Source organism: Meles meles, chromosome 13 (assembly GCF_922984935.1).
Source record: "Meles meles chromosome 13, mMelMel3.1 paternal haplotype, whole genome shotgun sequence".
NCBI lineage: Eukaryota > Metazoa > Chordata > Mammalia > Carnivora > Mustelidae > Meles > Meles meles.
The window spans coordinates 72,762,628-72,778,553 of NC_060078.1; the positions used below are offsets into that span (position 1 = coordinate 72,762,628).

General features: G+C 36.2%; 1 protein-coding gene across 1 annotated transcript in view; it reads left to right on the plus strand.

The window, feature by feature from the left end:
* ATRNL1 (attractin like 1) overlaps positions 1 to 15,926 on the plus strand; it is an 836,623-nt gene that overhangs the window by 323,128 nt on the left and 497,569 nt on the right. The window contains exon 24 of the mRNA XM_046027294.1: positions 595 to 752. Coding sequence (XP_045883250.1) covers positions 595 to 752 — 158 coding nt within the window. The remainder of the gene's footprint in view (positions 1 to 594; positions 753 to 15,926) is intronic.

Consider the following 15,926-nt stretch of genomic DNA (forward strand, 5'->3'; position numbering starts at 1 on the left):
CATTTAGCTCATGTTTTAAATTGTAGCCTCCTTTCAATTTATTCAAAGTAGTAATGGTTCAATTTGTGAGTAAGACAAATAAATTGATTTGTTTTCCATTTTTTAATTGGAGTGAGACATGTCAAATATGTCCTGATTTGTTTTTAGAGGAAATGGAAGGAACTCAGTATCTGGAGCTAATATATATATATATATATATATATATGTATCAGAGTTCCAAAGAGGAATTTACCATTCAGTCGCTATAAACTTAACTTTCTGAGGATCAGGTTTCAATTTGAAAAATAGAGATGGACTACCTCTGGGATAAAACTGTTACTTGAAAAGAATGTAAAATCTCTACATCACTGTCTAGTACATAGCACTTAATCAGTGGTATTGTTTTTAAAAATGATTTTTCCATTACATTTATGATGAATCTTATTTTATTTCTCCTTTGTCACTCTAAATAGTGAACAAGTTTATTTTGATAATTATGTTTTTATATGTACAGTTCTAAAAATTAAGTAAATAGAACTTATATTTTTAAGTTCATAAAGATCCTTTTTTCCTAATACGAGTTTTAAAAATTTGTTATTATTATTTACCTTTTAGCTGGAACAATATCCGGGGAGGAGACTCCTATAGTTTCCAAAACTAATATAAAGGAATACAGAGATAGCTTTTCCTATGAAAAATTTAACTTTAGAAGCAATCCTAACATTACATTCTATGTGTACATCAGCAACTTTTCTTGGCCTATTAAAATACAGGTAAGTGTTAATAGTATTTAACGTAATGCCCATTGAATATTTTCTTCACAAAAACAATGCTGTTATTGTTCAAAGTAATGATATGGATAAGATTTCTATGTTTTGAACAACATGAAACATGTATTGACCCTTGATAAAAAAGGGTACTTTGAATGTCTGATGATGAATGTGTTTATTTATTTTTTGAGTGTTCGAGATCTATTGGTTTAATGTTAATTACAGTTTTCTTTTCTGGTAACAATGGAGTGCCAGTGAGGCAATATTATTTTGCCTAGTTTATACTCTAACTGAAAGGGTAGGAAAACAGAATCCAAGTACAGAAAGTTTATCTACATGGTTTCGAAGTTTAAGACCCAGCACAGGTAGAAGATAGGTCAAGAGTAGAGGGCTTTCTCCTTCTTTATATTAGCTCAAAGGGAAGGTTTTGGCCTGATTAAAGTACAGGTGGTAAGTCTGAGGGCTGGTGTCCAGGAAAGGAGTGAAAAGCTGGCTATTTCTTGGGACTGGACTTTGCAACAGACAGCAGATCTGCTCAGTCTCTGTGTCCAGGCTTTTGACGCCTCTCACAGTTATGAGAGCCATGGAAAAATATGCTCGAGTGTTCCTCAGGGGCTCCAAAGAACCAGATTCCAGGTTTAGAATATCACAGCTGCCCCCTGGCCTAGGCAGCATGTTTCTCCCTTTCTCCTTTATTTTACCTTTTTGGGAGGGCAAAATCTAGTGAAGGGCAAAATCTTTGTTGCTTTAACACTTCGTTTCCCTGTGGCCCAGCAATGAAAACTGTCAGTTATGTAGTCAACAGATTATCTGTCCTACCTTCAGATTGTGAAACTTGATTGCCTTACATTTCTAGTTTACTGGTTCTCAAAGTATGGTCCCCAGATCACAAGCAGCTGTGATAATGAACATTTTTTTAAAAAATGTTCAAATTAATGATACTGACTCAGTAAAAGAAAGTACTAATATTTCCATGAAATTGTATTCTAAGAAATGCATCAAAACTTCAGATAACTAGATTGGGTTTTGTGATAAATTGTATACTTCATCTGAGGGTTAGATACTCTGTTCTTACAGCTCTACTTGAAATTATTTGCTTTGTTTAGAATCTCATTTTTGCTTTATTATATACTGAACATAATTTAAACTTCATTAAAAATTTAGGGTAAGCAGTACTTAACAGTTCTTTAAGATCCACTACCTCTCATTGTTGATTTCTTTATGCTACATATAGATGTTGGATATTTCTTTCCTTTTTTTAAAATTAAAGTTGTATATTTCGTTTTTATTGTGTTTAGTGATAGGCTGCTAAAGGCTTAGATTTACTGCTAGGAAACATTTAGGATGTTCTTTTTATCTTGAATTAGTCAGGGTTTGTGTTCTTTATTTATGCATTTATGAAAGAAAAGCCTGTATGTTGTAATGTTGGATTTGTTCATATTTCATTCTTTTATGACTGATTATTTGATTAGATTGAATTCAAATTAGTATATGGAATAGTTCCTATGTACTAAGCCCTGTGCTAGGTCGTTATGTTTTAAAATCCTTAAGGGGTGCCTGGGTGATTGATTTAGATGCTAATAATTAGGTCAGAAAATGCTGGAAATATTTTGACCTTGAGGATGTTGGATGCATCATTTTATTTTCTAGAATTTTTACAGAAATATGAATCAGATTTCACTTGGTATATTCAAATTATGATTGAAGGCAACCAAAGGGCTCATCTATTGAGCTTATTAAGTAGTAATTAAATTAGATATAACTGTTATATCTTAAATAGTTTCATGTACTTCATGTCTTGGTTATCTAATTATTTTATTTTTAAGCAAATTATATCATTATTATTGAAGGTTAATATTTAATTGTTAAAATTAAATTTTTAAAATTTTTTTTTTTCAGCATAACAGTATTCATTGTTTTTGCACAACACCCAGTGCTCCATGCAATACGTGCCCTCCCTATTACCCACCACCTGGTTCCCCCAACCTCCCACCCCCGCCCCTTCAAAACCCTCATTGAATTTTCTTTTGAGAATATACTAGTTCTAGAAACCACACCAGAATTGTATAATAAAGTTGGAATATTCTACTCTCCCCAAATAATAAAATTTAGAAAGAAAGTAACTGATGGTTAACATAGTTACAGCCTAATTCTTCCTCTTTCATTATAATCATTTATATTAGGGTGGCTCAGTGGATTAAGCCTCTGTTTTTGGCTCAGGTCATTATCTCAGAGTCCTGGGATCGAGCCCCACATTGGGCTCTCTGCTCAGTAGGGAGCCTGCTTCCCCCTCTCTCTGCCTGCCTCTCTATCTACTTGTGATCTCTCTCTCTCTTTGTCAAATAAATAAGTAAAATTGTTTAAAAAATCATTATATTAGTTCTGAGGAATATGTCATATTAAAGCATATGAGCACATGTGTTTGTTTATAGAATTATAAAAAACTTTCAATTATTAAACATAAAATAGTAAAGTTATTTCAATTGAGCGTTATTTGCAGTAGAATTGAAATACCCATTTTTAAAGGATTTTGAATGCTCAATCAACCTTGTTATACAGGGGTAAGCTCCAGGTGGTCATTTTGTATTTTTTTAAATTTATTGTTAGATTTGATTTGTTAAAATTTTATTAAGAACTTTTATACCTATGATTATGAAGGGTATTAGTCTATAGTCTTTTATTGTTGTAATCTTGTTTGACTTTGTATCATGGTACTGCTGGCCTTATAAAATGAATTAGGAAATATTTCCTCTTAATTTTTTGAAAGACTTGTGTGGAATTGATATTACTCTTTTTCTTTCTTAAATTTGTGGTAGAATTCAGCATTTAATGTATTTGGACTTGCAGTTTTCTTTGTGGGAAGGTTTTAGCTAAAAATTCAGTTTCTTTAATAGATTTAGAGCTTTTTTGGTTTTCTGTTTCTTCTTGAATAAGTTCTATCAGTTTGTGTGTCTCAGTTATATTTCTCCCATTTGATTTAACTTATAGAACTTATTGGTAAGATTATTAATAGTATTTACATGTTATCCAGTGGATATCATCACTTTCATTTCTGGTATTCATAATTTGTTTCTCCTTTCTCTCTTTCTCTTTTCTTTTTCCTTCATCAGCCAGAGAGTTATCAATTTCATTAATTTTTCTTAAGAAAACAAATTGTTTCATTTGTTTTCTCTGTTTTTTCTATTTCTTTCATTTCTTCTCTTTATTCCCTTTCTTTTGCTCACTACGACATTAATTTGCTCTCCTTTTTCTGTTTTTTTAAGACGAATATTTTCCAATTTCCTTTTTGATTTCTTTCTTTGTCAGTGGATTATTTAGAAGTGGGATATTTTATTTGCAGCTATTTGGAAAATGTCTAAAAATGTTTCTGTCATGTATTCCTAATTTAACTTCATTGTCACAGAACATATTTTGAATGATTTAAATTTCTTAAGTGAGACTTATTTTATGATCCAATGTGTTTGGCAGAACAATGGCTCCAGAGAGGTAACCACATCCTAATCCCTGGATCTATTATCTTACATACAAAAGGGGAGTCTGAACAAGTGATTAAGGTTAGGACGTTAAGATGCTTACCCAGGATTGCTAGGTAGACCCAACCTAATTAGCTTGGTCTCAAAGTAATGTTTGCTGCCTGAAGTCGGGGTTAGAGAGGGATGTGCATACAGAAGAAGGTTAGAGAGAAGCAGGATTACTAGCTTTGGATATGGGAGAAAGGGGAATCTAGAAACTGGAAAGGTGGAGGAAACAGGTTCTTCTTTAGAATACCTGAAAGAAAACACAGCCCTGCCAATACCTTGACTTTAGTCCATCGAAACCTCTATCAGACTGCTCACAACAGAGCTGTAGGAGTAAATATGTCAGATTTCTAACATACAGAATTGTGTTAGTAAATGTGTATTGTTATTTAAGCTACTAAGTTCATGGTAATTCCTTGCCATAGCAATAGAAAATGAATAAATCTGGTGTCTTAGTACACTGGATTGCCATAACAAAATAACACTGATGGGGTAGTTTATAAACAATAGAAATTTTTTGCTCACCATTCTGGAGGTTGGAAAATCAATATCAAGGCATCAGTGTAGTCAGGTATCCTCTTTCTCATTCATAACGTAGCACCTTCTCATTGTATCCTCACATGGTGGAAGAAGATAGGGAACTCTGTGGGACCTCTTTTGTAGGAGCACTAACCCCTTCATGTGGGATCCACGCTTGTGACCTATTCACCTTCCAAAGGTCTTGCCTATTAATATCATTGCCTTTAGGAGTTAGCATTTCAACAGATGAATTTTGGGGCATAAACATTCAGATCATAGCATCCCAGTATATGATCTATGTTAGTAAATGTTCCTTGGACACTTCCAAAAAAATTACATTTTGCTGTCATTGGATGGAGTGTTCTACAAATGTGAATTAGGTCAAGTTGCTTGATGGTTTTGTTAAGTCTTCTAATATTCTCATTGATGTTCTGTCAGTTTGAGAAATGAATGTTGAAATCTGTGACTGTAATTGTGGATTAGTTTATTTGTTCTTGCAATTCTAACAATTTTTACTTCATGTATTTTGAAACTCGTTTTTACTTTGACATAAATGTTTACGGTTTTTATGTCTTTTTGATGAATTGATGACTTGACTTCGTTAGGAAATCACTTTCTGTATTCCTGGTAATATTTACTCTAAAATTTACTTTTCCAGATATTATTATAGCCGCTCTAGCTTAGTGTTGATTATAGCTAAAATGCTATAAATTTTTTAATGTTTTGTTTCTATTTAAATTCTAGTTGGTAATATATAGTGTAATATTGGTTTCAGGAGTAGAATTTAATGAGTCATCACTTATACTATCACGCAGTGCTCATCACAACAAGTGCCCTCCTTAACACCCATTACCCGTTTAGCCCATCTCCCTAGCCACCACCTGTCCATCAAGTCTGTTTGTTCTCTATAGTTAAGAGACTCTTTATGGTTTGTCTCCCTTTCTTTTTTTTTCCCTTTCCCATATGATAATCAGTTTTCTCTTTTAAATTTCACGTATGAGTAAAAGCATATGCTGTTGGTCTTTCTTTGACTGACTTATTTTGCTGAATATAATCTCTAGCTCCATCCACATCATTGCAAATGGTAAGATTTCATTCTTTTTAAAGGCTGGGTGATATTCCATTGCATATATATATATATACACATACCACATCTTCTTTATCCATTCATCATCAGTCAGTGGACATTTGGGCTCTTTCCGTTATTTGGCTGGCTATTGTTGATAATGCTGCTATAAACATTTGGGTTCATGGGCCCCTTTGAATCAGTATTTTTGTATCCTTTGGGTAAATACCCGGTAGTGCAATTTCTGGGTCATAGGGTAGCTCTATTTTTAACTTTCTGAGAAGTATCCATACTATTTTTCAGAGTGGTTGGAGCAGTTTGCATCACCACCAAGAGTGTAAGAGGGTTCCCCTTTCTCCGCATTCTCACCAGCACCTGTTGTTTCCTGTACTGCTAATTTTAGCTATTCTGACAGGTGTGAGGTGATATCTCATTGTAGTTTTTATTTGTATTTCACTGATGGTGAGTGATATTGAGCATCTTTTGATGCATCTGTTAGCCATCTGTATGTCTTTTTTGAAGAAATGCCAATTCCTGTCTTCTGTTCATTTCTTAACTGGATTATTTGGTTTTGGGGTGTTGCGTTTGATAAGTTCTTTATGGATTTTGGATACTAACCCTTTTTCAGAGATGTCATTTGCAAATATCTTCTCCCATGCAGTAGGTTGCCTTTTAGTTTTGTTGATTGTTTCCTTTGCTGTGCAGAAGCTTTTTATCTTGATGAAGTCCTGATAATTTCTTTTTGCTTTTGTTTCCCTTGCCTCCAGAGAGATAACTAGTAAGAAGCTGCTGTGGCTGATGTCAAGCAGGTTACTGCTTGTGCTCTCTTTTAGGATTCTGATGGATTTCTGTCTCATATTTAGGTCTTCCATCCATTTTGAATTTATTTTTGTGTGTGGTGTGAGAAAATGGTTTGATTTCATTCTTCTGTATGTTGCTATCCAGTTTCCCCAACATCCTTTGTTGAAGAGACCATCTTTTTTCTATGGCTATTCTTTCTTGCTTTGTTGAATATTAGTTGGCCATAGTGTTGTGGGTTCATTTCTGAGTTTTCTCTTATGTTCCATTGATCTGTGTGGGCATTTTTGTGCCACTGCCATACTGTCTTGACCACTACAGCTTTTTAGTATAGCTTGAAGTCTGGAAGTGTGATGCCTCCAGGTTTGCTTTTCTTTTTCAAGATTGCTTTGGCTGTTTGAGGGACTTTTGTGGTTCTGTACAAATTTTAGGTTTGTTGTAGATCTGTGAAAATGTTGTTCATATTTTGTGTTTTTGTGCGTTTCTTTTGGTTTGTTTTTAAGATTATTTATTTATTTTTTTGACAGAGAGAGAAAGAGTGAGCACAAGCAGAGGGAGTAGCAGGCAGAAGGAGAGGGAGAAGCAGTCTCCCCATGGTGGAGGGAGCCTGATGCAGGGCTCAATCCCAGGATCCTGGGATCCTGACCTGAGCCAAGGGCAGATGCTTAACTGACTGAGCCATCCAAGCACCCATGCTGTTTGTATTTTGATAGGAATTGCATTAAATGTGTAGATGCTTTGGGTACTATAGACATTTTAACAATATTTGTTTTTCTAACCCATTAGCATAGAATGTTTTTCTATTTCTTTTTGTCCTCTTCAATTTCTTTCATAAGTGTTCTCTAGTTTTCAGAGTACAGATGTTTTACCTCTTTGGTTAAGTTTATCCCTAGGTATCTTGTGTTTTTTTGTGGTGCAGAAGTCAATGGGATTGATTCCTTGATTTCTCTTTCTTTATTTCATTATTGGTTTTCATTATTGGTATATCGAAATACAACAGCTTTCTGTGTGTTCGTTTTGTATCCCGAGACTTTACTAAATTTGTGTCTCAGTTTTAGCAATTTTTTGGTGGTCTTTTGGGTTTTCTACATAGAGTGTCATGTCATCTGTGAATAGTGAAAGTTTGACTTCTTCCTTGCTTATTTGGATGTCTCTTATTTCCTTTTGTTGTCTAATTGCTGAGGCTAAGACTTACAGTACTATGTTAAGTAACAGTGGCAAATTATATAAGACTGATGAATCATAGACCTGTACCCTGGAAACAAATAATACATTATATGTTAATTAATTGAATTTAAATTAAAAAATAAGAGTGAGACAAAAAATGAGAGTGGACAATAAACCTGTCTTATTCTGGACTGTAGAGGAAAAGTTCTCAATTATTCCCCATTGAGGATATTACCTATAGGTCTGTCATATATAGCCTCTATGATGTTGAGATATGTTCCCTTTATCCCTACTTTGTTGATGGTTTTTATCAAGAATTGATGTTGTACTTTGTCAAATACTTTCTCTGCATCTATCGAGAGGATTATATGGTTTTTGTCCTTTCTTTTATTAATGTGTATCACATTGATTGATTTACAGACATTGAACCACTCTTGCAGCCCAGGAATAAATCCCACTTGATCATGTTGAATGATTCTTTTAACCTGCTGTTGGAATTGTTTTGCTAGTATTTGTTAAGAGTTTCTGCATCCGGGGCGCCTTGGTGGTTCAGTTGTTAAGCTGCTGCCTTTGGCTCAGGTCATGATCCCAGGTTCCCTGAGATCGAGGCCCACATTGGGCTTCCTGCTCAGTGGGAAGCCTGCTTCTCCCTCTCTCACTCCCCCTGCTTGTGTTTCCTCTCTCTTTGTATCTCTCTGTCAAATAAATAAATAAAATCTAAAAAAAAAAAAAAAAGTTTCTGCAACCATGTTCATCAGGGATATTGGCCTGTAATCCTCCTTTTTAAGTGTAGGGTCTTTGGTTTTGGAATACAAGTAATGTGGTCTCATAGAATGAATTTGGAAGTTTTCCTTTCATTTCTATTTTTTGGAGCAGTTTGAGAAGAATAGGTATGAATTCTATTCAGATGTTTGGTAGAATTCCCTTGGAAAGCCTTCTAGGCCTGGGTGTTTTTTGATTATTGATTCAATTTCATTGCTGGTTATCTGTTCAGATTTTCTCTTCTTCCTGTTTCAGTTTTGTTAGTTTATACCTCTCTAGGAATTTATGTAATTCAGATTGTCCAGTTTGCTGGTGTAAATTTTTTCATAATATTCTCTTAAAATTGTTTGCATTTCTGTGGTGTTGGTTATGATCTCTCCTCACTCATTCGTGATTTTACTTATTTGGCTGCTTTCTCTCTGTTTTTGAAAAGTCTGGCTAGGGGGTTATCAATATTAGCAGTTCTTTCAGAGAATAAGCTCCTAATTTCATTGATCTATTTACTGTTTTTTATTGTTTCCATATTTTTTATTTCTGCTCTAATATTTATTATTTCCCTTCCTCTGCTAGATTTAGGCCTCATTTGCTGTTCTTTGTTTAGCTTCTTTGGATGTAAGGTTAAGTTATGTATTTGAGATTTTTCTTGCTTCTTTAAGTAGGCTGGTATTGCTATATACTTCCCTTTTAGGACTGCTTTTGCTGCATCCCAAATGTTTTAGACTGTCATGTTTTCATTTGCATTTGTTTCCATGCATTTTAAAAATTTCTTATTTAATTTCCTGGTTAACCCATTCATTGTTTAGTAGGATGTTTTTTAATTTCCATGTATTTGTAGTCTTTCCAAATTATTTCTTGTGGCTGACTTCCAAGTTTCCAAACATTGTGGTCAAAAAATATGCATGGTATGGTCTTTTTGTATTAGTTAAGGCCTAATTTGTCACCCAGTATGTGATGTATTCTGGAGACTGTCCATGTGTACTCAAAAAGAATGTGTATTCTGTTGCTTTAGGATGAAATGTTCTGAATATTTCTGTTAAGGCCATCTGATCCAGTGCATCATTCAAGGCCCTTGTTCCCTTGTTGATTTTTGCTTACATGATCTGCCCATTGCTCTAAGTGGGGTGTTAAAGACCCCTACTATTATTGTATTATGTATTGTATTGTATTATGATCAATTATGATATGTTTGTTATTAATTGATTTATATATTTGGGTGCTCCCAAGTGGGGGCATAAATATTTACAACTGTTAGGTCTTCTTGTTGTATTGTGATATATTACTCTTCTTCATCTCTTGTTACAGTCTTTGTTTTAAAATCTAATTTGTCTGATATAAGTATGACTACTCTGACTTTTTTTTTTTTTATGTCCATTAACATGATAAATGGTTTGCCGTCCTCTCTCTTTCAGTATGCAGGTGTCGTTAGGTTTAAAACGAGTCTCTTCTAGGCAGCATATAGCTGGGTCTTGTTTTTTCCATTCTGATATCTTATGTCTTTTGATTGGAGTATTTAGTTCATTTTCATTCAGAGTGATTATTGATAGATATAAATTTAGTGCACTTATATTACCTGTTAAGTTGTCTTTTCTGGAGATTTTCTCTCTTCCTTTCTAGTCTTTGTTGATTTTGGCCTTTCTTTCCCACTTAAAGAGTCCCCTGTAATACTTCTTTCAGGGCTGGTTTAATGGTCATGAACTCTGTTTTGTTTTGTTTTTGTTTTTGGTTTGTTTGTTCTGTCTGGTAAATTCTTTATCTTTTCTTCTATTCTGAAAGACAGCTTTGCTGGGTAAAGTATTCTTGGTTGCATATTTTTCCCATTCAGCACACTGCATATATGATGTCACTCTTGTCTGACCTCCCAAGCTTCTGCGGAGAGATCTGTTGCTAACTTGATTTGTCTTCCCTTGTAAGTGAGGGATTTTTTTTTTTTTTTCCCTTGCTGCTTTTGGAATTTTTTCCTTATCTCTATTTTGCAAATTTTATTATGATGTGTCTTGCTGTTGGCCTGCTTTTGTTGAGTTTGATGGACATGGTCTGTGCCTCCTGGATTTGGATGCCCTTCCCCCCCACCCCAGATTAGGGATATTTTCTGCTATAATTTGCTCAAATAAACCTTCTGCCTCCCTTTCCCTTTCTTCTTCTGGTACTCCTGTGATGCAATGTTATTACACTTTATGGAGTCTCTGAGTTCCCTAAGTCTACATTTGTGATCCAGTACTTTTCTTTGCCTCTTTTTTCCAGCTTCATTATGTTCAATTTTAATCTTCTATATAATTATTTGTTTATCTCTTTTCCATCTTTGTGGTCGTTACACCCAGCCATTTTCACATCTCTGTTATAGCATTTTTTATTCAAGCCTTAGTAGTTTTTAGGTCTTTTGTCTCTGTGGTAAGAGGCTTCATGGTGTCTTCCAAGCATTTCTCAAGCCCAACTACTATCCCAATTGTTTAAAATTCTGGATCAGGCATATTACTTACATCTGTTTCAATTAGATTTCTGACTGTGACCGTTTTTTGTTCTTTCTTTTGGGATGAATTCCTCTATCTTGGCATTTGTCTAGGTTTCTGTCTTTTTGTTGTTAGGAAAACCTATTTTGTTTCCTGCTCCAGAGAGTAATGCCCTTATTAAGAAGAGGCCGTATGATGTCCAGGGCCTAGTGTTTCAAGAAGTGTTATTGGTATATGCACTGTGCACTGTGCTGCTATGTTATGGCTGTTCTTTTCCTCCGGTCAGTCCTCTGCAGAGTTTCTCCTTTACCTTGGTGAGGAGTGTTTACAGCTTATCCATTGTGTGGTGAGTTTTAAGGAGGTGTACTCTGGTCTGCTTGTTAAAAGATCTTTTTTCCACTAGATCTGAAGCTTTGTAGCACTCTCTGGTAAGTAGACTTGGTATATGTGGGAGTTTGTGCTGGTCTTCTGGGGGAGGGGCCTGTTGCTCTGGCTCTCAGGCACCCTTGCACTAGTACAGAAGCACCTGCGTAGTGCAGGGTAGTGGGGTTGCTGTAAGCATGTCAGGCCTCCACTGTGAGCATTGTGCTGCTCAATGAAGTCCATCGGTGCTAATGGGTGGAAAAGAAATTGGTGCTCTAAAGTTCAGCTCTAAAGAGTGGAGTTTGTGCTTGCCACTGTCCAGCAAGCCCTCAGAGAAGAATAAGCAGTCTCCCCTTATGTGTCCTAGGTGTCCTTCAGATATGTGCCTTCACCCTGTCTGTGTCCTAGCTGTCTGCCCACCTGGCAGCACAGTTCACTTGTGTTCTATCTCAGGCATGCCCGCTGAGTTTCAAAACTCCAAATTTTAGGGACTTGGCATGTGCAGACCCTTGCTGATCCTTTCGGGGAGTCCCACTGCACTGGGACCAGTGCTATTTTGTCCCAGAAGGCTGGCCAGACAAATGCACAGGAAGTAGAAGTTTTAAAGTAAAGAAGAGCAAAAAGCCACAACCAGGTTAGCTGCCCTCAGCAGGTGTCTCTGCCCCAATGCTAAATAAACGGGACAGGGTAATGGTTCCCCCAGTCTCTTTTTTCTCCTGAGAGGCACTGCCACCTTTCCCAAATGTACTCCAAGAACTGGAACCTTCTCTCCCAGTCTGATGCAAGCTATCCTCAGATTATCCTGGTTTCTCCCCTTCTTTTCCACTGTGACACCACTATGCCCAATGGGCTCAACACCACCTACAATGCAAACTTCTGTAACTACAATCTTTCAGCTCTGCTGGTTGTAAAAACTCATGATAATCAACTCTTCTCATTTCTCAGTCAGTGATTTTGGGAAATTGTTTTTCTTTGCAATCCCCTGTGAGCTGCTCTCTCTCCCTCTCTCTACTCTTTCTGTGATCAAGGCTGCTTCTCCTCCACAGCAATCTCGATACTTTTTTCCAAAAATCTTGTGTCTGCACCTCCTACCTTCCATGATGTGGCCTCTTTACTCCCTCTACTTGTGCAATGTGTTCTCTCAGTCCTCAGATCAATTTCTTGGGTGTTTAAACTGATTAGATATTTATCTAGCTGTGTTCTAGGGACAAGGCAAGCATAGGGCCTCCCTACTACTCCACCATCAGGACTGCCTCTGTAGAAAACTCTAGAATGCTATATCATTTTTCATCCTTTTACTTTAGTCTATTTTTGATTTTATATTAAAGTGGGTTTCTTTTAAGCAGCATGTTGTTTACCCAATCTTAAACCATGTACAGATGATACACATATATCTTTGGGTTTTAATCTTCTTATTATTTGTTTACTATTTGTCTTTTGTTCTTCATTTTTCCTTTCTTCCTTTTGTCTTTTTTCATTATTTTTTATGATTTCATTTTATCCTCTCTTTTGGTTTATTAGCTATAATTCCTTTTTTGTTATTTTAGTCATTATTTTATAGTTTATCATATTTCTCTTACACTTTTCATTGACTAATTTCAGGTAATATTACATCACACATTTTTTGTATCTTAATTCTAAACCAATATACTTTCATTTTCATCTTGCTGGGATTTGAGCCATTGCTGAATATGTTTTACAGCTTCTTATAGTAGAAAATCCACACTACACTGTTACTATTTTTTATATAGTCAGTTATATTTAGATATATTAAAAATAAGAAATAATCTTCTACTTTACCAGTGGATTAACTCTTTTCAATATTCATCTTTACTTTTTTTACCTTTTTGTAGATCCAGATTTCTATCTGGTATCATTTCTAACTGTGTAAGGACATAGACATTTAACAGTCTAGTGTAGATCTGCTGGGAATGAAGTGTATCAGTCTGTATTCTGAAGACATCTTTATTTTACTTTTTCAGAGGTTGAAGAATTTTAAATTGTAGATTTTTCTTTCTTTAGTTAAAAGTGTTTCTCCACTGTGTTTTGGTTTGCAGTATTCTTAGTGAGAAATCTGCTTTTAATCTTATTCTTTTTATGTAATGGGTCTTATTCCTTTTTCTCCAATTTAAAATTTTTTTTTCCCATTTTATTTATTTTTTCAGCGTAACAGTATTCATTCTTTTTGCACAACACCCAGTGCTCCATGCAAAACGTGCCCTCCCTATTACCCACCACCTGTTCCCCCAACCTCCCACCCCTGACCCTTCAAAACCCTCAGGTTGCCCCAAACTCCCACCCCTGACCCTTCAAAACCCTCAGGTTGTTTTTCAGAGTCCATAGTCTCTTATGGTTCGCCTCCCCTCCCCAATGTCCATAGCCCGCTCCCCCTCTCCCAATCCCACCTCCCCCCAGCAACCCCCAGTTTGTTTTGTGAGATTAAGAGTCATTTATGGTTTGTCTCCCTCCCAGTCCCATCTTGTTTCATTTATTCTTCTCCTATCCCCCTACCCCCCCCATGTTGCTTCTCCATATCCTCATATCAGGGAGATCATATGATAGTTGTCTTTCTCCGATTGACTTATTTCACTAAGCATGATACGCTCTAGTTCCATCCACGTCGTCGCAAATGGCAAGATTTCATTTCTTTTGATGGCTGCATAGTATTCCATTGTGTATATATACCACATCTTCTTTATCCATTCATCTGTTGATGGACATCTAGGTTCTTTCCATAGTCTGGCTATTGTAGACATTGCTGCTATAAACATTCGGGTACACGTGCCCCTTCGGATCACTATGTTTGTATCTTTAGGGTACATACCCAGTAGTGCAATTGCTGGGTCATAGGGTAGTTCTATTTTCAACATTTTGAGGAACCTCCATGCTGTTTTCCAGAGTGGTTGCACCAGCTTGCATTCCCACCAACAGTGTAGGAGGGTTCCCCTTTCTCCACATCCTCGCCAGCATCTGTCATTTCCTGACTTGTTAATTTTAGCCATTCTGACTGGTGTGAGGTGATATCTCATTGTGGTTTTGATTTGTATTTCCCTGATGCCGAGTGACGTGGAGCACTTTTTCATGTGTCTGTTGGCCATCTGGATGTCTTCTTTGCAGAAATGTCTGTTCATGTCCTCTGCCCATTTCTTGATTGGATTGTTTGTTCTTTGGGTGTTGAGTTTGCTAAGTTCCTTATAGATTTTGGATACTAGCCCTTTATCTGATATGTCGTTTGCAAATATCTTCTCCCATTCTGTCAGTTGTCTTTTGGTTTTGTTAACGGTTTCCTTTGCTGTGCAAAAGCTTTTGATCTTGATGAAATCCCAATAGTTCATTTTTGCCCTTGCTTCCCTTGCCTTTGCCGTTGTTCCTAGGAAGATGTTGCTACGGCTGAGGTCGAAGAGGTTGCTGCCTGCATTCTCCTCAAGGATTTGGATGGATTCCTTTCTCACATTGAGGTCCTTCATCCATTTGGAGTCTATTTTCGTGTGTGGTGTAAGGAAGTGGTCCAATTTCATTTTTCTGCATGTGGCTGTCCAATTTTCCCAGCACCATTTATTGAAGAGGCTGTCTTTTTTCCATTGGACATTCTTTCCTGCTTTGTCAAAGATTAGTCGACCATAGAGTTGAGGGTCGATTTCTGGGCTCTCTATTCTGTTCCACTGATCTATGTGTCTGTTTTTGTGCCAGTACCATGCTGTCTTGATGATGACAGCTTTGTAATAGAGCTTGAAGTCCGGAATTGTGATGCCACCCACTTTGGCTTTGTTCTTCAATATTCCTTTGGCTATTCGAGGTCTTTTCTGGTTCCATATAAATTTGAGGATTATTTGTTCCATTTCTTTGAAAAAAATGGATGGTATTTTGATAGGGATTGCATTAAATGTGTAGATTGCTTTAGGTAGCATAGACATTTTCACAATATTTATTCTTCCAATCCAGGAGCATGGAACATTTTTCCATTTTTTTGTGTCTTCCTCAATTTCTTTCATGAGTACTGTATAATTTTCTGTGTATAGATTCTTAGTCTCTTTGGTTAGGTTTATTCCTAGGTATCTTATAGTTTTGGGTACAATTGTAAATGGGATTGACTCCTTAATTTCTCTTTCTTCAGTCGTGTTGTTGGTGTACAGAAATGCAACTGATTTCTGTGCATTGATTTTATATCCTGACACTTTACTGAATTCCTGTACAAGTTCTAGCAGTTTTGGAGTGGAGTCTTTTGGGTTTTCCACATATAGTATCATATCATCTGCGAAGAGTGATAGTTTGACTTCTTCTTTACCAATTTGGATGCCTTTCATTTCTTTTTGTTGTCTGATTGCTGAGGCTAGGACTTCTAGTACTATGTTGAATAGCAGTGGTGATAATGGACATCCCTGCCGTGTTCCTGACCTTAACGGAAAAGCTTTCCGTTTTTCTCCATTGAGAATGATATTTGCGGTGGGTTTTTCATAGATGGCTTTGATAATATTGAGGTATGTGCCCTCTATCCCTACACTTTGAAGAGTTTTGACCAGGAAGGGATGCTGTACTT